Source organism: Alexandromys fortis, unplaced genomic scaffold (genome assembly GCF_014885135.2).
Source record: "Alexandromys fortis isolate MF-2015 unplaced genomic scaffold, M_Fortis_MF-2015_v1.1 scaffold_112, whole genome shotgun sequence".
Classification (NCBI taxonomy): domain Eukaryota; kingdom Metazoa; phylum Chordata; class Mammalia; order Rodentia; family Cricetidae; genus Alexandromys; species Alexandromys fortis.
This window is the reverse complement of record NW_026068013.1, coordinates 2,208,740-2,233,002: the sequence shown is the minus strand read 5'-3', so window position 1 is coordinate 2,233,002 and position 24,263 is coordinate 2,208,740. Positions and strand designations below refer to the sequence as shown.

The 24,263-nt window shown below is 39.3% G+C and overlaps 1 protein-coding gene across 1 annotated transcript in view; it reads left to right on the top strand.

Annotated features, from left to right (window-relative positions):
- The window catches only part of Cntn5 (contactin 5), a 656,861-nt gene that overhangs the window by 298,103 nt on the left and 334,495 nt on the right, over positions 1–24,263 (top strand). Inside the window, exon 6 of the mRNA XM_050162227.1 lies at positions 19,818–20,021. Coding sequence (XP_050018184.1) covers positions 19,818–20,021 — 204 coding nt within the window. The remainder of the gene's footprint in view (positions 1–19,817; positions 20,022–24,263) is intronic.

Below are 24,263 nucleotides of genomic sequence, written 5' to 3'. Positions count from 1 at the left end.
GGCGGTGGGGAAGAGACAGAAATCTTTAATAAATTAATTAATTAATTAATTAATTAAAAAAAACAAGTTGCTTGCTAGAGAGTACAATGACACAGAAGCCAGCTTCGTTAATGAAAGCTATGTTTATAACCTGTTAGGACATCTGAGAGCATCTCAAGAATCTTCAGTATAACATGAAATCCTCTAGAACATTTCAAAAAATAAATTAGTTTAAACAAATTTGTTTCTCGAATGTTTGTCACATTTGTAGCATGTATCTATGGAAGAGCTGCTGGTGATGAACTTGGCATCGGGTTGAAAAGGTGTTGCATCCACTCAGAGTGGAGAATGGTGAGAAACAAGCTATCAATGCAAGCGTGGGTGGCAAGAATGGAGGATGAAGGAATTTATCCCATACCTAAACTTAATTACTTTTACAATAAAATTGGAGAGGGAGGTTGAAGATCTTTCTGGCACAGATGTAAACAAATCAGGAAGCAAGTTAATGATATTTATACAGAATTTCAGAAAAAGTGTGTATTACGAACTAAAGTCACCTCAAATCCTACTTTCCTAAAATGGTCTTTGTGGTTAGCTGGAGTCTAGACACTTGAGTAAAGAGATCAGGGGGGGACAGAAGCATTCTAATCCTGTGAAACAATGTGATGGATAAGTGAAAACTGAAGAGAGAGGGGGGGAGGGACCCTGTGATGGCTTCAAAAAATCTCCAGCAATACTGAGTGGGAAGAGAGAGCCAGAAGATTCTTTTTTTTTTTCTTTTTAGAGAGGCTCATGAAGTTTGGAAGACATGAGAAGCACTGGAAGGCTAAAAGCTATAAGCAAATGTGATTTTTGTGCATTCATTTTATACATTAATGAAATGCTTAAAGAGTCCACAATATATCCCAAAAGGAACAAGCTGAGCATGGTAAAGCTGGCCTTTAATGTTAACACTCAGAAGGCAGAAGTAGGTGTTTCTCTAGGAGTCTGAGGCAAGCCTGGTCTACAAAGCAGGATCTGTGATAGATAGAGTTACACAGTAATACCCTGTCTAAGTAATATGTAGAAATAGGCTACAGTAGATTTGTTAGGTTTATTTTGCTATTTATTTATGTCTATGTGCTGTATATGTGTGTGCACACACTCATGTGCAAGAGAAACAAGTTCTCTTAACTTTTTTTTTATTGAGAATAAGAAAAAAAAAGTTTCTGCCTCCTCCCAGCCTCCCATTTCCCTCCCCCTCCCCCCACTCCTCTCCCCCTACCTCTCTAATCCAAAGAGCAGTCATGGTTCCCTGCCCTGTGGAAGGTCCAAGGTCCTCCCCGCTCCGTCCATGTCTAGGAAGGTGAACATCCAAACTGGCTAGGCTCCCACCAAGCCAGAACATGAAGTAGGATCAGAACCCCTTGCCATTGTCCTTGGCTTCTCATCTGTCCTCATTGTTCGCCATGATCAGAGAGTCCGGTTTTATCCCATGCTTTTTCAGTCACAGTCCAGCTGGCCTTGGTGAGCTCCCAATAGATCAGCCCCCACTGTCTCAGTGGGTGGGTGCACCCCCCGTGGTCCTGACATCCTTGCTCGTGTTCTCCCTCCATCTGCTCCTCATTGGGACCTTGGGAGCTCAGTCCAGTGCTCCAGTGTGGGTCTCTGTCTCTATCACCATCCATCACCAGATGAAGGTTCTATGGTGATATGAAAGATATTCGTCAGTATTGCTATGGGATAGGGTCCTTTCAGGTTCCCTATCCTCCGCTTCCCAAGGGACTAACTGGGGACATCGCCTTGGGCTCCTGGGAGCCACTCTAGGTTCTAGTCTCTTGCCAACCCTAAGGTGGCTCCCTTAACTAAGATATGTGCTTCCCTGCTCCCCTATCCAACCTTCCTTTATCCCAATCTTCCTGTTTCCCCAAGTTCCCCCAATCCTCCCCTTCTCACTTTTCTCTCCCCGTCCCCCCTTATCCCCAACCCATGCCACCCCCAAGATCCCAATTTTCTCCCCGGCAATTTTATCTACTTCCCTTAGCCAAGAGGATAACTATATGTTTTTTTCTTGGGTTCACCTTCTTATTTAGCTTCTTTATGTTCATCAGGTATACACTCCGTGACCTTTATTAATGGCTAGAAACCAATTATGAGTGAGTACATCCCATGTTCATCTTTTTGGGTCTGGGTTACCTCGCTCAGGATAGTGTTTTCTATTTCCATCCATTTGCATGCAAAATTCGAGAAGTCATTGTTTTTTACTGCAGCATAGTACTCTAATGTGTATATATTCCACACTTTCTTCAACCATTCTTCCATTGAAGGGCATCTAGGTTGTTTCCAGGTTCTGGCTATTACAAATAATACTGCTATGAACATAGTTGAACAAATGCTTTTGTCATATGATAGGCCATCTCTTGGGTATATTCCCAAGAGTGGTATTGCTGGGTCCAGGGGTAGGTTGATCCCGAATTTCCTGAGAAACCGAAACACTGATTTCCAAAGTGGTTGCACAAGATTGCATTCCCACCAGCAATGGATGAGGGTACCCCTTCCTCCACAGCCTCTCCAGCAAAGGCTATCATCGGTGCTTTTGATTTTAGCCATTCTGACAGGTGTAAGATGATATCTCAAAGTTGTTTTGATTTGCATTTCCCTGATTGCTAATGAGGTTGAGCATGACCTTAGGTGTCTTTTGGTCATTTGAACTTCTTTTGAGAATTCTCTGTTCAGTTCAGTGCCCCATTTTTTAATTGGGTTAATTAGCGTTTTAAAGTCTAGTTTCTTGAGTTCTCTATGTATTTTGGAGATCAGACCTTTGTCTGTTGTGGGGTTGGTGAAGATCTTCTCCCAGTCAGTAGGTTGCCTTTTTGTCTTAGTGACAGTGTCCTTTGCTTTACAGAAGCTTCTCAGCTTTAGTAGGTCCCATTTATTCAATGTTGCCCTTAGTGTCTCCATCCAGGCCTTAAAATAGCTTTTAAATTCTATGCACAAAGAGTCTCCATAAGAGTCACTTGTGATCATGCATGGAAGAATAGGAAAAAAAGAGGAAACTAATTTTTTAAATTTTTTTTTCATTTTCTATACCCACCCCAGTTCCCCCTCCACCCACTTCTTGTGGCCCCCACCTCCTTCTCATCCCACTTCCACATCCACTCCTCAGAAGAGGGTAAGACCTCCCTTGGGGAGTAAACAAAGTCTGGCATAGCAAGTTGAGGCAGAATCAAGCCCCTCTTCACTTCAGTCAACCTCATAGGTTCCAGGAAGTTTCTACAGCACTAGGTTTACATAACATCCCTGAAATGCCCATCTATTCTGTTGTCTATCCTCATACTCTTTCACTCCCTCCTCCCCTCCCCCACCTAATCCCTCCTGTTCCCATCCCTACCTTCCACAAGTTCACCCACAAAACCTCTTCTATTTCTCCTTCCCAGAGAGAGTCATGTGCTCCACTAAACCTCTACTCTTTATTTAACTTCTGTCAATCTCTGGATTGTAGTGTGATTATCCTTTACTTAACAGCTAATATCTACTTATTAGTCAGCACATACCATGTTTGTCTTTCTGGGTCTGGGTTGCCTTACTCAGGATCATTTTATTCTTCTAATTACATCTACTTGCCTGACATTTTCATGATGTCATTTTTTTTCTAATAGCTGAGTAATATTCCTTTGTGTAAATATACCACATTTTCTTTATTCATACTTCATTTGAGAGGCATCTAGATTGTTTCCAGTTTCTGGCTGTTAGGAATAAGGCTGCAAAGAACATAGTTGAGAAAGACTCTTGTGGGCCTATTTTCGGGAGATAGCCAATAGTGGTGCTTCTGAATCTTGATGTGGATCAATTCTCAATTTTCTGAGGAACCTCCGTGTTGATTTTAGTGACTATAAAAGTTTGCACTCCCACTAGCAATAGAGGGTGTTTTCCTCTTGCTTCACATTTGAATTTTTGATCTTAGACATTCCAATGGAAAAAGATGGACTTTCAAAGTAGTTTTGATATACATTTCCCTGGTGCTAGCTAAGGATGTGAAATATTTCTTTAAGAGTTTCTTGGCTGTTTCAGACTTCTATAATGAGAATTTTCCATTTTGGTCTACACCCCATTTTTTAAAATTGCGTTATTTGGTTTGTTGATATCTAATTTCTTGAGTTCTTTATATATTTTGGATAATAGCCCTGAATGGGATATAGAGTTAATGAAAATCTTTTCCCATTCTGTAGGCTCTTGTTTTGTCCTAGTGATGGTGTCTTTTGCCTTACTGAAGTTTTTCAGCTTCTTGAGGTCCCATTTATTCTTGATCTTACTGCCTTCATTACAAGTGCATATTTTTGTATTTTATTTTATTTTTTATTGATTTTTATTGAGCTCTACATTTTTCTCTGCTCCCCTTCCTTCCCCTCCCCTCCCCATCAACCCTATCCCAAGGTCCTTGACTGATATATCTATTTCCCCTATAATTTCTTCAACACTTGAGACTTTTTCTTCCGTCTCTTGTATTCCGTTGGTGATATTGTTTCTCTAATTCCTATTCATTTTTACTAGACTTTTCATTTCCAGAATTCTGTCAGCTTGTGATTTCTTTATTGTTTTTATTTCCATTTTCTGGTCTTGAATACTTTTATTTATTTTTGTCAACTGTTTCTTCGTCTTTTATTAATGGATATACTCATTTTCTCCAACATTTTTGTCTTTCCTTCACTTTCTTTGAGGGATTTATTCACTTATTCTTTAAGAATCTCTATTGTCTTCATAAAGTTGATTTGAAGCGCTCTTTCTTGGGCTTCAATCATGTCATAGTATTCAGGGTTTTTCTGTAGTAGGATATCTGGGCTTTGTTGGTAATACGTTGCCCTGGCTGCTGTTGATTGTGTTTGTTTGTGGTGATTGTTTCTCTAAGTGATAAGTTTTAGGTTTGTCTATTTTGGATGGCTATTTTGTTCCTTGGTTTCAGCTTCCTCTCTGGCCTTTTGGCTTGAGTGGCCTGTGGTTGAAAAGATAGTCTCAGGACTTCTGGTGGGTGGTGTAGTCTCTTAAAGAGCAAGGTGACTCCATTCAAGTTAGGGAAAGTTCTGGCAGGCTGCTTGGCTTCTGATCCAGCTGAAAGTCTCCAACTGGGTTAGAGGCCAGCGTTACAGTCTCCATTATGGCCTCTTGTCCTGAAGGGACTGTCCTTTCCAGTATAAGGCTGGGATATGGCTAACAGAAGGGGCAGAAGATCTGTGAGTAGGGTGAATGACCAACCTGTTCTGGGAGGCAGGGCCTGTGGTTTCCAGAGGGGGTTGTGTGGTGGGGAGAGATGGGTGGATGTGTGAGGTGCTTGCTGGAGCTAAGCCATTCTCCTGGGAGGTATGGTCAGTGGTTGTGGGTGTAGGGGATGTCTTCAAGGAGATAATCTAGGGAGTGAGGAAGGTCCATGGGTTGGAGGTCGGCCTGCTCTTCTAGTAGGTGTGGCCCCTTCTTTTTCTTGTAAGTTCGAATATGTACTTGATGCATTTCTGAGTTCATGGTTAGCATATTCTTAAATTTCCCTAGCAATGGTCACTGTGCTAATTTTACAGATGAAGAACCTAGGCAGGACGGACAGTTAGCTGAAGATCACACTAATGCCAGCTGATAGCACCAAGATTTAAACATGTGGTGGCATTGGTATGAAACCATGTTTTGTTTTCTCCCTTTATTTCTTATGTGATCACCAAGTTGAGCCCCATGTGGCTTAGATCATGACCAGAAACCTGAGGACTCAAACTCACCTTTTGTAACGCAATGGTAACCATTGAGCGACTATCTTCACTGCTTTAAGCTTTTATTTCCTACAAGTAAAGAAAACATTCTTGCATTAAAAAAATGAAAAAATACTCTGCCCTCCTGTTCCACCTTTTCTCTTATTGAATACATCCTCTTCTTCCTTAAACTGTATCTTAGCAATTTATATGGCCACTGTTCTTTGAAGCAATCTCTATAAATCAGAATTGCTTCATTTTTACTTTAAAGGTCTCTTCTAATGCAGTAGTCCTTCAGTAAATCTATGTACTGTCTCTAACTTCTGTCTGGGCTTAAAATTCTAAGCAATCCCTAAAGGCAATGTTTTCCTACTTTAAAAACTGTAATATTCCCTCCTGTGGCCCAAGAAATTATGTATTTTATGTCACTTATAGTTCTTAGGAATCTTGTAATTGTACAGAGATCACTGTGAAAATCACTAGAATTAATGAGAAAATAGAAGAGGAATAATGGCTGAAAAGTAAAATAACTGTGGAGCATACATTGCTGAGAGCACACAGAGCTCTTCTCAACATCTCATCAGTCAATTACAAGTAAAGAGTCTAGCCATGTTTTGATTTGAAGAGTAAACACCCTGGGGACAGAAAAGTATTAAAGATTAAACTGTATGAAAGCTCACTGAGGGAGAGCCAGTTCACGAAACTGAAGTCAGAGCTGAGGAGATGATTGATAATACTTGGTACTCTGGCAGAAGACCCAAGTTCATTTCCTAGCATCCAGTTGCAATGGTAACTCAGAGCTACCTGTAACTCTAACACCTGTTGTGTAGAAGGAGGCTGCTACTTAGTTCCTGGCAGCTTAGCCCTAAATTAATCACACAGAAACTGTATTGTTTAAATCACTGCTTGGCCCATTAGCTCTAGCTTCTTATTGGTTAACTCTTACATTATAATTTAACCTATTCTCATTAATCTGTGCATCACCACAAGGTTGTGGTCTACCAGCAAAGTTTCAGCATGTCTGTCTCCAGTGGTGGCTACAAGGCTTCTCTCTGACTTCACCCTTCTTTCTCCCAGCATTCAGTTCTGTCTGTTCCGGCCTACTTCTTCTCCATCCTGCCATAGGCTCAAGCCAGCTTTGTTTATTAACCCATTGTGTTTACAGCATACAGAGGGCAATCCCACATCACCTGTGTGCATATGCAGGAAACATACATGTTTGTGATCACACACCCCCCACACACAATTCTTTAAATCTAGTAAAAAAAATGAAATTCAACCAAATTTCTGACCAAGCAATACAAGAAGTGAGAAATAAGTAAGAGTTGATTCAGCATCATGGTTGACACTACTCAGACTTGTTTCTGTATTACACATATGAAATGATATATGCATTTGATAGGACATGGTTACTGCATTCGATCCCGGAGCCACTTGGGTATTTTAGATATATCTATATTTTCAAGTTACATTGCACTTATTCATTTACTTTTTCAAATTGAAAATCAAATTTTTTTACAAGTTTTCCTCCATCATCTTCTCCCAGATCTTCCCCAACTCCCACATTTTCTTTTCAATGAGCTTCTTAATTGCTAAAGAACCCTATGTTGTTTAATAATACACATTGCCATATTGTCTAGTTCACTAATAAAGGTTGATAATAATTTGACAAATTTAACTGTATGGGGACTATGACATAAACAAAATTTTAAAAATTCAAAACAATTTATATTTTTAACTGAGAAGTTGCCTTCAGAGCATTCAAAAATTTCGAACATGTCTTGTACTGTTTCTTTTATTTCTATAACTTCATCATCTTTATATTTCTTCAAGGAATTTATCTTCAGTGACTAGGCCAAATTGTCACGCTATGTGAATTTGAGTGAATGGTAATTTGAAGATGTATTATAGTGATCACACATTGGCAGAGATTAATACATGTTTATGGTTAGATTTTTCTTTCTGGAGCAGGTGAGCCATGGGGACAAACTCTTGAAGAGAAAATAAACTATTTCATATTTCCTTGATGAAGAGACAGCACCTACTACTCCAGTGTGGTGCCAGGACAAATTGCTTGTGATATAAGCGTTAAAGAGTTGCATGAAGCATTAATGGCTGCTAGCTAAGCTGTGAGAACACCAATGTTCAAAAAATGACATCGAGAGTACGAAGTTGAGGGACAATCTTGTTAGAATATCAGTTCATTTTTATTGTAATTGCCTACTGCACCTGTAGAGTAAATGTAAACTCCCCCAGAGTTTCATATATGGAATTTAAAATTTAGGCAAATCATAGTTCTTAGTGAAATTTTTTTCTTTTTTCTACTCAGAAGAGAGATGTATCTCAAAGCTTATATTTGTTTCTGTTAATAGCAATTATTCAAGTGTGTACAATAAAATTTGCTTAGTATAAAATTAAAAGTAAGCTACTTTAAAATAAATATTTTAAAATTTCATTGTCAATAAAATTGCTGAGTATTTAGATCATATGCTTGGTGAACTTACGTTTGTTCTCAATATACACAAAAAAGTTAATAGTCACTGTAAATGTACATAATGAGAAACAACTTTTAAATGGATGGTAACATTTTACTAAATGCACACAAGAAAATGGGAAAACTTTATTGGACTTTATATTTATGGGACCCTATTTTCCTGTTTTTGAATTTTACCCAATTCTGGAAAACTCTTTCATCTCATAGACTCATGTGCACACAAGAGTCTTATGTTGTTCTTTCGCTTTATGGGATTTTGCTGATTACCTATTTGCAGAACTCTCTTATCCCTGCCGACTTCAACTTTCCAGGCATGCTGCTGCTGTCCCTCATCATCGGGAAAACCTGGCTTACATGGTGTGTCTCTGTCTTCATAGCAGCACAACATCAACAGGGAAACAATGCACAGGTGATACTAGGCAGAGAATTTGATGCTTGGCCGCTGCTGTTTCCGGTCTGTCACTTTCCAGTTCTGCATTGAAATATGTATCTGAGGGTACAAAGGGGATCAGTTGTAAGTCAGTCTGTATCAGACAGCACATCCATGCTTTGCTGTGCTGTTTTGGTACTAGCTTCCATCCCCTGGGAACATGCCTTCAATAACTCACATTCAAAGGAACCATTTCTCTAACTCTATGTCTGAGAGTCTGATGCTGTTACCATTATGCCCTCTAGTGCTCTGATCCATGAGAGAATAAACTTTTCCATCATTTTGGTGCTGCCCAGTGGATGCACTTCACAGTTTTGCACAGTTCTCCACATATATACAACTTAAACTAAAATTTTCAGTTTTATAAGCATATCCAGTCATAAGTCCTGAAAATATTCTAGAAAACAGATTTTAAGATATTGATACAGGATTGGAATATATAAGGTTTACCAGTGCCTTGTGGGAAATGTTGAGTGGATGCTTTTTAATGTGAAGTTCAAAGCCTAAACTGAACCTCTGCTTCTAACTATTGTACACTTTGGAATAAATGCTGGACCCAGACCTGGCATCATTTAGAGTTTACCATAAATAGTTTCAAAACTCTTAGCAAAGCAAGAAATCTGGGTCATGTTTTTAAAAGAGTAACCAGTGACCTTTACATCTAGACATAAGGCTTTTGGGATACAAGTAGCCTCTATGGTGTGAAGCGTTCTGCAGAGAAAATCAGAATAGCTAATGTCACCTAACTTGTATAGTCACATGAAACCCTGAGCCTAGCTAGAATTCGCCAGCTCAGAGCTTTGTAACTTGTGGATCATGAATAATGTCAACTTGCCACTGTTGTTGTTATAAATGTCCCTTTCTTATCTTCTATTTGGCTAACATTGTTTTTAATTATGTGCACATAAAATTTTATTTTGTCTTGGTGACATATTATAATTTTAAAGTATAATTCTACTTCTTTTGACTTTAGGTAATAAGCATAATAAAAATGCATGTCTTACAACCTTAAAGAGAATTAGTCCTTTGTTTTACTCAGTCAAGGTAACTAAATGCAATGTCACAATGAAGTTTGCTTTGTATTAGGGTAATTTTATGTTTAAAGCAGATGGAACTTCTCTCCTGCATACCTTATAACATGTTTTAAAATATCTTGATTCTCTTAGGATTAGTGATGAATAGGACACCTGTCTTGTTTTTGTTCCTCTTAGGCTATTTGCTACTGACTGTATTTATTGGAAAGAAACTTTTGACACTCTCCGAGATTAAATCCCATTGTACATAGCACAAGATGGATATCTATTGTTACAATGTATTAGGACATTTCTTGTGAGCCAATTCTGCCTTTGTAGAACAGTTCCTTCAGGTTGGACACACACCTAAGTGGTCCAATTCTCCTGGGCATTAACATATCAAACAACATCACCATCTCTTTTTATTTTTTTTTATAAAAAGTGAAAGTAAAACTCAAAAACTAGAGTACAATAGTTGACACAATATGGCCTATTGATAAAGGGTAACTTTTTGATGACTGAGGCAAATTCGACTTTGTCCTTCAACACTGTGATATTATCACCTGGCTTACCCACTCTTTTCAATGTTGAAGAGGATTAAAGTAATAATGAAAACTAATGTGCCTATTTCTTAAGGATTAACCTTCAATGCATTATCTCATCTTCCCTACATGGACCTGAACCTTCAGTTCAGGTTAGAGATGAGTAGACTAGAGCTTTAATAAAACTCCATATCCTGCTCAAAAATCTTACGTTTAGAAGACAGTAAGAGGGCTCTGAAATTCTGATCTTTATGACACTAAAGCCAAAGATCTTCCTCACCATGATGTCTTCACATATGTATGTAGTAAATAAAGTTAGGGAAAAGGAACTAAGTGAAAAAAGTGTGTAATATGAGACTCATATTAAACTCTCTTACAAACCTTTCCCAACCCCTTATTATATCTCATAACACCTAAGCAGTGCTTTGTGTGTAATGATTTGCTGCTACTTTGTAAAACTTGTATATATGAGTGCATGTGCCTGTGTACATGAGCCCATATGTGATTGCCAGATAAGACATTCTGATGTACTTCCTCCTCAGGAACCTTCTTATTTTGAGACATAATCACCCACTGTCCTGGCCTGGACTCATCAAGTAGACTAGTCTGCTTGACCAGGGAGCTCCACTTGCCTGTTCCTCCCAGCATTGGGATTACAAACCATGCCACATGAGTTCTGGGACTTAAATTCATGTCTTTATTCATGAAAAGCAAGAACTCTGTTGACAGGGAGCTTCCCACTCCTATCATTATGCTGGTCCCATGATGGTCTTTATTACAAACCCGCCATAAATCTAGCCACCAAAATGGTCTTTATATATACTCCATTTAGCAATTCAAGCTACCAAACCAAATTCTCAGCAAAATGCCAGTTAACTATGTCCATGCAGAGGCACTGAATAAGAACACATGTAAGATTGTTAATAACCTGAAATACCTCCAATTGTAATGTCCCTCCAATATCTAAAGATCCATGTAACTGATTCAGTGGAACAAATCAAGTCCATGACTATACTAATAAACTTTCAGTACAAATTAAAATACAGAAGCCAATCCATGCTTGTTCTAAAAATTTAACAAGTTCTACATACCTGTATAAATATAGTCATAACTATTCACATATTTGATAAATATTTACTGTTCAACTATAGAACAGGCATTGACTTTGTGAAAATACAGTGTTGAAAATAAATATGGATTTTATTTTTCCAAAAGTACTTGACATGGCTAAAGGTGATATTTTCTGTTATAGCAATGATACTCATCAGTATCATAAATATTACTTCTTGGGGTCAAGAGCTGACTTAATGATTAAGAACACTGAGTGCTCTTACAAAGGACTACAGTTCTGTTCCCAGTTTCCACATTACACAACTCACAACCGCCTTCAATTCCAGTTCCAGAGGACCCCCGTCTTGACTCCTTGTGCGATGCACACATTCACACATCTATTATGCATGTAAGATTTACATGCATGTACATAGTTTAAAATAATATTTTAAAAGGTGTTTCTTATTAATTTCTGTTGTTCCTTATGTTCTATTGCAAGGAGTACTGGAGAGTCTTTGCAGTTTCTTTTGTGACATTAATAAGTAAGAATTCAGTGTGGTTGTATCAACTCCATGAAAAAAAAAACTATCTTAGAAAATTTTTAACTAATATTTTTGCCACTAACTTACTATTATCATATATTATCATATTCAAGTATCTTTACTTAATTAAATCATTATGAGAGGTTGTCATATTGGGCAATGGAATTAAAATAAATGTCATAATTAGAAATATTAAACTACTAGTATATACTTCAGTTGTATCAGTAAAAATTAATGCAAAATACAAAAGTATGTCAAATTGAAAATACAAAATTTAACCATTCAATAAACCAAATTCTAGTTATTTGACAAATATTGTTAAATCTTACACTATCGGAGTAGGCAGAAGAAGGCAAAGTCAGAGCCTTTTGTTAATGCTTACAATTACCTGAAATTTCATATACATAATAAAGTTGAAGAAAGCATAAAAATAAAGGAGTTGCTGTCTTTCGAGTCTCCCCTTTAGTGTATGACAGGGGTAGAGAAGCTGCATCCTGGAGGAGAGTGCCATTATTAATTGAGCCAGTGAACTTCACTGATGCTGTTTGCATGATGTTCTTTCTAAATTCTTAACCCACAGCTTCTCTATGCATACAAGTCATGAGAAAGAATAATGGCGATTTCTCAAATTGCAGCTATATTAGAAAATTCTGAAATGAATCACATATGATTGCTCTCTGAGATTGTTTTCAAGGACCGGGGAGTCCAGTACATGGTTTTGTTCCCTGTTCTGATAGGTTGTGTGTTTTTTTTCCATCAATGCAATACTGCTTTGAGCAATGAGCATCCTCACCCATATGGAAATGCCGGTTTTCATACCCCATGGATGTGGAAGTCTGTCATTTAAGTAATGATTTTCTTTGTTAAGGGAGCAAAGAGAAGAATATCAACTTTGGCACTGAATAAATTGCAGAACAGTGTTGAAGGTTTGTAATGTGTGAATCCTGAACCCTCAGTTACAAGGAAGGCAGGGACTACCTGCATTTTCCCAACCACCACATTTAAGAAATGAAATTTTCAATGCCGATCTAACATTATGCGTTCCATTGCTCATGATAACAATATCTCCTTGTTATGATTTAATTAAGGGAAGATATGAAAATGGGCTAAAGTAGTGGCAAAAGTTTTAAAAGATAACTCCAGGATTGTTTTCTTTCATGGAGTTGATATTATCACATTAGATGATAAACTTATTAAGAATCAGGAACTCACAAAAGAATAAAAAAATTCCTCCTGTGTTAGATTAAATGGGAATATGTGTCCAGGACTCAGAGTTGTTAAAGATACACATAAACTTCTTAAAGTAAGTTTGTTATAATTACTTAAAATGTGTGTGTCCATGTGTGTGTGTGTACCATGAAGCTTCAACACTTGGACATACAATATGTTAAGTTAGGTAAAGGACAACTTATAACTTCTTCATAGAATAAGTTCACTTTTCTAATTTAAAAAATAGGTGTTTGGGTGATTTTTCTGCATACATATATCTCTGCACTACTTCTTTTCCTAGTGTCTGGAAGGACAGAGCAGGTATTGGATCTCTTAGGACTGGAGATATAAATGATATGAGCTGTCATGAGGATGCTGAGAATCAAATTTTCCAGGAGGTACAGCCAGTGCTCTTGACCAGTGAGCCCTTTTTCCAGTCCCAATTTTCTAGATTTTGTTAGTACTACATTAAAATACCATTTATACTCGGTGTGCTAAGCAGCACACTAGAAATTCTTCTCTTTTTACAGCATCGTGCAAATGAATGACTTTTCACTCATCATGCCACAATTCTACCTCACACTTCTCCCAGTCTCCTGTAACTACCACTCTGTTCCCAGCCTCTACTTCTGTTTAGAACCCACACATGAGTGCATGAGTTGTAGTTGACCTTCTGTGCCTATTTTTACTGCCCTTACCATCAAGACCTCCAGTTCTGCACATGTTATCACAGATGACAGTGGCTGAATGTATTCCACCGTTTATTCACACTGTCTGTTTCTGTCCACATATCACCTGATGGGAACTTAGCTTGCTTCCATCTCTCTGCTGCAGCGTATCACACTCCTTGAATGTGCAGGCATCTCTTCATATCGTTCCCTTTCTTTGAACATCATCTAGTTTTCCCTATTGTGAGATGTTGCCAGTGAGTTTTACTTGGTGCCTGGAGTTCACAATTCCAGCAGCATCATGCAAGAGTTCATGTTCCTTTCTCCAAAGCCTCAGCAGTTCCATGTGCATGAAGTCCCCACAGGAGGCCAGAAGAGGGGTCATCTCTGTTGGAACAGGAGTTGAGATGGTTGTGATCTATGGTGTGGGTGCTGAGAATCTAACCTCAGTCCTATGCATGTGCAAGTGCTCTTAACTGTTGAGCCATCTCTCCGGGTCTATTGTTCTTTGCTGACGATTAGGCTGAACGTTTTTGTTTGTAATGCTTGGATGTTTGGATGTCTTCTTTGAATAAACACCTGTTCAGATCTACAGTTCCCTTTGCTCTTTGTCTGGCTTGTTCATGAGTTCTTTCTTTTAAAATTTTGATGTATAAATTCCTTATCAGATGTATAGGTTGCACATATTTTCTTTATAAACCGTGCATTAGTTCTCTTTATTGCATGCTTCTCTGCATGGAAACTTTCAAGTCTGTATCTAACCTTTGCTTTTATTTCCTGACCTTTGCAGAATAATCTCAGAACAGACAAACAAAAGGTCCACAGCAGCTTCCAAGGCTTATCACTGGTGCTTCAGTGATTCTGCTAAGGCTTCAGTTAACTCAAGACTCATTTTTATGACAGGTGACAGGCAGGGTCTATTTTCAGTGTCCCGTGTATGAATACATAACATTCCCAGCATCATTTGCTGAAAAGGTTGTTCTTTCTCAGTGTTTGTCCTAGAACTTTTGCTATACATGGGCTATAAATGTGTTCATTTATGTCTAGACTCTGTTCTGTCCCATTCATCAGTATATGTGCTGATGTCAAGATCATTTTATAAGTATGCATTTGTCTTGCATTTTAAAATCAAGTTACAACAGGTCATTCAAGAGTGCTTCTGCTATTTATAGTCATATAAACTTGTGAATGCTGCTTTAGATCTTTGATGGGTGCCATTGTTACTTTGTACTGACTTTAAATCACTTTGGACATTGTTGATGTTTTATCGATGTGCATACTTCCAATCCATAAATGTGGAATGCATTGTCGTTTCTTAGCATCTCTATCATTCTCTTTCATCAATGTCATGACTGTCAAAGCATGGATACTTTACTTAATAGTATATACTTATTGTAGGTATTTCACTTCTGAACTTCTTAGACTGTATTTCAAATAATTTGCAATTGGTACATTGCAAAGATGAATTAATTTGTTCTAATAGTGTTTGAGTGAAATTTGAGAGGTTTCTGAATAAAAGATAATACTATCCATATATAAACAAAATTTTATTTCTCACAAATTGAATGGCTTGGAGCTCTGAATAGAGTTCTGGGACAGTGGAATCTCTCAGGAGCAGCAGTTCTTGAAATCTTCTCTTCTTTAAGACTTTAGGAAGAGAGACTCTTTGGATTTTCAGTACAATATTAACTTGAGACTTTTGTATAAATACCTTTATCATGCTGAGCTATTCCTCCTAGATTTTGTGTGTGTGTGTGTGTGTGTGTGTGTGTGTGTGAGAGAGAGAGAGAGAGAGAGAGAGAGAGAGAGAGAGAGAGAGATTGTTTTGGTATGTGTGGTGTGTTTGTGTGTTTGTGTGTATCTGTGTGTGTCTGTGTATCTTCATATCATGGAAATCTATTTTAAAGCCTAGAAACCTTAGTGTGCCCTGAGTGTGCCAGCATTTAGGATGAATATTTGGGTTAGTAGAAAGAAGGAGTTGAGATAAAGCACATCCATCAAGCAATGATCTGAATGGGTTAAACTCCTAATGAACTAGAACAACTTTTGAATTCAACATAAACAGACAAAAAGTCTCCAAAAGGAAACCAAAGCCTGGGTCTATAAGGAAAATCATTTTACCAAATAATACTACATATATAGGAAAGAGATTCAATATTATCAGAAAAGACATCTTTGGAAATGGGAAAGTCATGGCTAACCAGTTAGTCTCAATATATTCTGAAATAAAACATGGTACTGAAATGTTATTGTTTAATAAATAAATACATATTTGTCTTTTTAAAGAGTTAGGCACAGAGTACACAACAGAGTAGCACACAAAGTAAAGGCTAAAGCCATAAGGTGTTTTCTGGTATCCCTGAATTGTTTTATGTCCCAGACTATAACATCTCCTTAAATTAGCTGTATTCTTCTTTATTGTGAAACAGTAAAATCTTAAGAGACTTTAAGTAAATGTTAATAGATAATAAAAAGCCTTAATGGAGAAAGTAAACAGGATCTTAAAGGATGTTTGACTCCACTCAGTGTTTCTATTTTGGGCACAGACTGGAAGTCTATCCCAGTTTCGGGTGTCAGCTGGGCTATTCTGCAGTGCTCGTCCTTCTGTCCCCGTTGTTACTGTCAACTGCTTAGCTGTGTGAAAAAGAAAACTGCAAGAATAAATCAGCATTTTTGAGCCCCCAAATTCCCATTTAATTGTGAGATGTTAAAAGTGCCAATTTTATGTACCAGTGTCCTCGACTCAAAATACTTTGCAAACCATTGACTCAAAAAGTTTTGATCATTGTAAGAAATAGTGATTCTTTTAGTGTCCGCTTTTAATTGTTCATTACTCTCTGCACCTTTAAATTTCAAATAGTAAGCAAAAATTTGAGAAACTTCAGTAAAGTCTTATGGAATATATATGATTGAAAGACTAAATTTCTGTGAATTATGTGTGAATAACAAATTAAATTTGTACTGGGTTATTAGATAGAGGGGCCGCATCCTCAGATGGAGAAGTCCTTGCAGTTAGTGTTTCATTAGAATGGTGTGCATATAACTTATACTTTATGCATCGGCTTAATCATTGTAAGTCCACTTGACTATTTCTAATATTTTTTTTTTACTTGAAAATAGAGTTTTTTCATTCAATATATTCTGATTATGGAGTGGCTCCCAGAATCACCCCACTTTGTCACCTATCCAAATCCATATCCTTTCTTTCTCTGTCTTATTAAAACACAATCAAGAATCTAAGTAATTATTAATGGAAATAACAATAATTGCATAAAATAAAAACAAAGAAACCAGAATATGACAAGATTAACACACATTATCACTCACAAAAATCTGATTAAAGATAAATAAACAAAACTATAATATATAAGCAAAAGATCTGTAAGGTTTAAAAACCCTTCAATGATACCAGTAAGTTGCTGAGTTTGTGTATTGATCATCTGCTGCTGGAAGTGGAGCCTTCCCTCATGTCTGCTTTGTATAGCAAACTAAGTATTCCTTTGTAATCATTATCATTTGGGTTCTGCTTTAGGGATGGAGGCTTGTGTCCATTTTATTTTTCCTTTAAGAACTGGGACTACCTCTGGGTCATACCTATGTAGGTCCTGTGCATGTTGCCACAGTCTCTGTGTGTACATGTATGTGTCATCCCTGCTTTGTACATAAGGCCTTATGTGTTCTCCATCCCCTCTGGCTTTTACAGTATTTCTGCTTCCCCTTCTCCCGAGTTCCCTGAGCCCTGAGGGGAGGCAGTTGATGGAGGCAGCCTGTTTAGGGCTGAGTGTTCCAAGATCTTTCATTCCCTGTGCATTTTCTAGCTGTGGATCTCAGTATTTGTTTCCATCTACTGCAGGAGGAAGCTTCTGCTTAGGCATCTAATGATGTCTATAATAATGATCTATAAGTATAGCAGAATGCACGAGGAGTTCCTTTATTCCAACATTTATTAAGCACAACAATACTATTCATTTTTTTCCACTAGATCATGTTCTATCTAGTCTCAGGTTCTTGGTCACCAGAATGGTGTCAGGCATGAGTTCCATCGTATGGCATTAACTTTATTCCCAATAGATAATGGTTGGTTATTCCAACAACTTTGTGAGACTATTGCGCTAGCATATCATGGAGGCAGATCATCATTTTACATTGGGGATTTTGTAGCTGGGTTCGTGTGCATTTACTTTTCTCCTCTGTAACTTACAGAATACTTTCAGTACATGAACACTAACAAGTGGGAGTAAAGGCTCTGGGTAGGCACCAGCTTATCTTCTCTGTGTTCAGTGGCTTCTGTAGGCATTGTCTTCTGCAGTAGGATTTACCATCAGTTTATGGAGAGCAACTAATACCCTTGGTGACAGCCTGGGTTATTGGGGGTGTTCTGTGGGGTCCCTTTGGCCAATAACTTGATTAGATATAATTAAATTCCAATGTTGGGGCTTTCATTTAGTGAATAGTGATGACTGGTTGGGACTATGTCTCCCCCAGTATTTTTAAATTTGCTTGAGCATCTGGAAATGTTGACTCAAGGTCAGGGTCCCCATTTTGAACTAGGCAGAAGAGGAGATGGGAACTGACTTTTAACAATCTATGATAGGATAAAGAAAGAACAGAGGGTGATTGAAGAGGAAAACAGAAAAAGACAATATAAAGTGAATCCTCTTAATTCCAAAGGTAGATTATAATAACTTGTTGGTTATTTTAAAACCTTAATTAGCTTGCCTTGTTAAACAAGTAATGCAAAACAAAGGCTGTAGGATCTGTTCCTCCAGTTATAACATAAGTGAGTTTGAAGCCAGCTGAGATTTCAATGGCCTTGTCTCAAATTTAAAAAGCTTCCTTTTTGAGTCCAAGTTGTGTAGCTGACATTATATGAGCTTGAGGGGTCATGGTTAAGGCCCCAGTTTAACTGTGTCCACATCTCCAAAGAACATTGATTTTATCATTGTCCCATCTAGAGACAGAAATGTATGTTCTCTCCTACACTGCTCAGTTACTTAAAGCTAAATCCTTAATATTTGTCATTTCTTGCTTATCATTAATGATATTTTTCTTAGTTCTTCTACAATATTTTTATTTTTAATGTATGTTTAGTTATATGTGGTGTGTGTGTGTGTGTGTGTGTGTGTGCACATGCTTGTTAATGTAGGTGTCCAGATGAGGCCAGAGAAGTGTCAGATACCCTGGAGCCTGAGTTACAGGCAGTTATGAGCCACTCAATGTGTGCTCTAGGAACTTACTTGGGTCACTGCAAGAACAAGTGTTCTTGCCTGCTGAGTGTGTCCCTGCACTTGTCTGCCATGTTCTCTGCATAATCAAGAGTCTGTGGCTCCTCATGATCATCATGGCCACTGTCACTCAAAAGCAATGTCTTCTGTGACTACTAAACCAGCATCCTGTCATCGTCACTTTAGTCCTCCTGCTCCTTATCACTAATTTGTTCCATTTTCCCACTCTTCATTCTGGAATTGGAGATACTCTCTGATTCCCGGGCTCTCCTTCAGCCCGCCCACACTCCAGCTCAGTGAGGGTGCTTTAGTTCTCTTCCTTTTTCCACTGCCATTTTTCTTCCCATTCATTAACCTTAATTCCATCTTTCTTTTAATCTTGCTTTCTTCCATTCAGATGGATAGGTCTATGAAATTGTGACATTTCCTTTTCTCATTGGTATGTTGTCTGGTCTAAGGTAATCCACAACCAATATGTGATGAACAAACTGGTAATAACAAAATTCCAGCTGCCTCCTAAATAGAGAAGTTTGTATGCATCAGCAGGATTAAGTACACATCTCCCATATTTTCCACTGAGTTCTATTCTGCCGTCTCTTTAAACTCCTTTATAGGTTCCAGTAGCCCATTTGCTACATCAACCCATGAAGTTGGGGTAGAAGAACAATGAATTATCTCTTAAATTTTCACCTTCTGTGTTACCATAATGCTGACTGTTAAGCATTTGTTTAATGAACTTCACAATTAAAGGGAAAATGAGTAAATTCACAACATCTCTGAGGGTTGTGTGACTTTCCGCAGGTATAAACCAGAATCACTCTTTTAATATAATATATTAGATTATTTGAGGATCAAGTGTGTGTGGACTTGGCTCTAAAGAATGTCTATTCTTTGTAGTTTGAGCTTTGTCTGTTAGTGATCTGTGTTATTCAACAACTGAATTCTGTGTGTTTTCAGAGATCATCTACAGCTGGGTCTTTAACGAGTTCCCTTCCTTTGTGGCGGAGGACAGTCGGAGGTTCATATCCCAAGAGACAGGCAACCTTTATATATCGAAAGTGCAACCATCAGATGTTGGCAGCTATATCTGTCTGGTGAAAAATGCCGTGACAAATGCGCGAGTGCTCAGTCCTCCGACACCGCTCACTCTGCGGAATGATGGTGAGTTACCTGGCATGGATTTAAATGATCAGCATTTCATATGTAAATCCAAAGATGAACTATTCCCAATATTCTCAGAAATTGACCTAAGTGCAAATAAACTAAAACAGAACTACCTTATTTATAAATTTTTCCCTTTAATCTGGGTTTATGCATGCCTCGAAATAGAAATTTTGAGATGAGTGATGGGAAGATGGCTCAGTGCATAAAATGTTTGCACTCTTCAGGACCTGGGTTCAAATCCCAAGTATCTGTGTATACAGTCAGACATAGCATGCCTATAAGTCCAGCATGGAGTAGAGACAAGAGGATCTCTGGAGCATGCTAGCCAACCAAGCTGAATCAGTCAGGTGCAGCAAAAATTGCCTCAGAAAGTAGGTAGAGAGTAATTGAGGAAGACACACAAACACACACACACACACACACAGAGAGAGAGAGAGAGAGAGAGAGAGAGAGAGAGAGAGAGGATTCATATATTATAAATACTTAGAATAGTACTCAAAAATTAGAATGTGAGCATCTGGAAAGGAGAGGCTCATGAGCTCCACAGTTCTTTTCTTACTCCTTAGTGTCTGTCTGGAACATATGTATATGAACTGTATGAATTTTATAGCTTTAGTTTTCATTGCATTTGTAGTTCATCTGTCTTCAAATTCAGTCTTAAGCTTTCAATATTTTATTGTACAATTATAATTGTTATTACTTTTCCAATAATAGGAACAGTTGTAACTTCAACTCTTCAGTGCGGTGCAGGCAGGTGTAATGATGCTATAATTATAGGAATCGCCATCTATCCACAGGATCTTCACACTTAAACACCTCATTTGTATTTATAGACATTTACAGTTAGGCATTGCATTAGCACAGCCAAGTGCTCTATTATAGGTGATATATGGCATGCAGATTGCTCTGCTGTGCAACAAAAATTACCCATGAAGACATTATTAAGAAGTGAACTTGAGAATGAGAATTCTGATTGATTTTGAAGTATTAAAAAACTACACTTCAACACTTTCATAGTTCTTCTATATGCTCTTTCCCCATGAGACAGTCTTGCTTAGCAGAGGCTAGCTGTAAACTGTTGTCCTCTTCCTCCCGTCCCCTTAAGTGCTGTCAGTATGTATAACCACACCCAACTTTTAAAATTCTTTCTTAAAAAATATATACTCTTTTGATGATTTGAATGATAATGATCCCCATAGGATCATATATTTGAATGCTTGATCATCATGGAGTGAAACCATTTAGAAGGATTACAAAATTTAGAAGGTGTTGGCCTTGGAGGAAGTATGTCACTGAGGGTGGGCTTTGAGGTTTCAAAATCCAAGGCCAGGTCCAGTCCCTGACCCTCTCTCTGGGCTGCAAACCCAGATGTAGCTCTCAGCTACTGCTCCAGTACTCTGTATGCTGACATGTTCTCTGCTGTAATGACTATTTCAGAGGACAAAACCTCAGAAATTATAAGCAAGCCCCCACTTAATGCTTCCTATCTTAATAGTTGCCATGGTCATATACTCATGGCATCTCTTCATAACAGTAGGACACTAAAATACTTTCCAAATACATTGTTAGAGTTGTGCTCTACCATAAGACATCTGCAAAAGGATAAGCATGTCAATTTAAAATAAAAAAAAAAAACAGTAGCAAGTTTTCCTCCATAGAATGCAGCCTTCTCAACCACAAGATTCTGGTTTATAGTCCCAGTCATGAGTTCAAATCCAACTAGAGAATACTATGTTATCCCCACAACTGTCATGCTGCTATTGCACCACAAACACATATCTGGACTAAGAAGGAAGGGTGCAAGGTAAAAAATTAAAGATGAAGTAAAAGACTATAATGTGGAATAAAATGAAAGGGACCACAGAAGGAGCTGAAAACCACATGCCCAACAGATGCCTAAGGGAGTAACACACACACACACGCATGCACACACACACAGAGAGAGAGAGAGAGAGAGAGAGAGAGAGAGAGAGAGAGAGAGAGAGAGATGCTGAAGTCAGCAGTAGCAATAAGAGTATATCGGTGTATCAGGGCTGGAGAGTACTTTATGCTCTCTGTAGCAGAGGACACAGGTTCTGTGCCCAGAACTAACATCAGGAGGTTCATGTCTGCCTATAACTCTATTTCCTGTCAATTCACTGTTCCCTTTGGTCCTGGAGGGATAGTAGATACACAAATGGAACACGTATAAATAAGCAGGCACTCTCACTAACATAACATAAAAATCGAAAAATATATCTTTAGTGACAGAGTTGGGTTTACGTATGCTGACCAGGGTAGTTTTACCTGGGCTGATGGGAAGAAGATAAAGTCCTCGCTTGTGGCCCCAGGTAGTTGGGTGCCTTTATGATTGGCAAGTGTATGGAGGGGTATGGAAGAGAGAGGCAGAGTGGTTCAGGTTCTGTGGAGAGAGGGAGATCCATGGAGGTGAAGGTGGCAAAGAACCGACTGATATGGGATTCCTGCTTCCCATCTGGGGCCAAGGTGATTTTCAGTCCTGGACTGCTGCCAAGTACATGTCTGGGTCCATGGCCCTGCCTGCAGCTATGGTCTGCATTAATGCTTATGGCTCCTGTTGCCACAAAAGCCACGAGGATGCAAAGGATTTGGGCTGCCACATGTGGCCACATTGGTGTCTGAGGGCCTTTCCTCCACAGGGGCCATCCCGATCTGAGTGGCTGGGCTAGCACCCAGGGCCATGACGGCCATCTGGCTTGAACTGCAGTTAAGGGCCATGTCTGGGTGTGGCCTTACCACAGCCAGGATTTGTTTTTGATATTCCAGTTGCCTGTTTCCATCCAGGATCCAATGTGTGCCCAGGGTTTGAGCCCCCAACTAGGGCCATATTGGTGTCCTAGTGCAGCCAGGGCCTGTGTCGTTGTCAGTGACTCCTGTAACCACTGAAGTCTGGGCAGATGCCCAGGATATGAGCTGGTACTGGAGGCCGTATTCGTGCCCAAGAATCATGCTGCCACCCCCTATAGATCTGCATGGTCTGTCCTGCTACCTGGGGCCATTGTAGTATGCAGGCACAGGCTGCAGTTAGGAGCCGTGTCTGGGTCTGTGGCCCTACTGCAGCCAGGGTCTGTGCTGATAGCCAAGGCTCCTGGTACCATTAAAAGCTGGGCAGCTGCATGAGAATTGGGCTACCACCTGTCTGGGTGCCTCCTTGAAACTAGGGCGACACCAATCCTAAAGGCTTGCACAGGCAGCATGGGCCATAATGACATCTGGGTCTGAGAGGCTGCTGAGGACCATGTCTGGGTTGGTGATACAACCACAGCTAGGGTCTATGTTGATGTTTATGGCCCGTGTTCCTACCAAAGGCCACAAGGCTGTCCAGCTTCCTGTTTGTCACCTATGACTATGTTGGGATCAGAGGGAGGTGTGGAAGCTAGAGTCTTGCCAACCTTGTAACCTTGGCGTTGTCCAGACTGGGCTGCTGCTGAGGGCCAGGTCTGGGTCCACAGTCAGGGTCTGTGTTGAGGCCTGTGGTTCCTGTTGACATCAGGGGTCATTCTACTGCTCGGGGTCTCTATGGCCACCTGGGACCTTGTTGGAGTCTGGGGACTACAGCATTGCTGGGCCCATGCTATTGTGATACATATACTGTCACTGGGGCCATGGCGACATCCGGACCCATGCTGCTGCTGCTAGCTCTGTCTAGGCCCATGATCCTGATGCAGCTGGTGTCTGTGTTGATGTCTATTGCTCATGTTACCACAGGGGACCATGTGATCCAAGTGTTTAACCATGAATCGAAATACAAGGGCCTCACTGAACTGGCCCTGCCCCACACTGACATGGGAAGAGTCACCCCCGACACACACACCAGAGTGCTGACCCAATCCCTAGACAGCCCTGGGATAATGGACCCAGATGATCCTGGCAGAGGAGAGCTGTCCCTGCTCTTCATCTTAGGGAGTGGTCCAGTAGCTGGGACTAACCAACTCAGCAGACACTCAGGCACAAATCTAGGACTTTGAGCTGGCACACCCCAGCATCTGTCCCATCTATGACCTGCTGGAATGCATTAAGGAACTGGTCCTGTGGAGCCATGGCCATGGTTTACATGACTTGGGCAATGATGGGCTGTCCTGGGAGTTTCTGTAGGGTCCACTGTTGATTTTATGCCTGAGGCCAGATGCCTTGAACCTGACCAACAACACATAACACAATGAACAAGAGAGCTGTTTGGACAAAAGAGTTTACTGCATGACACACCACAGCTTCCAGAGC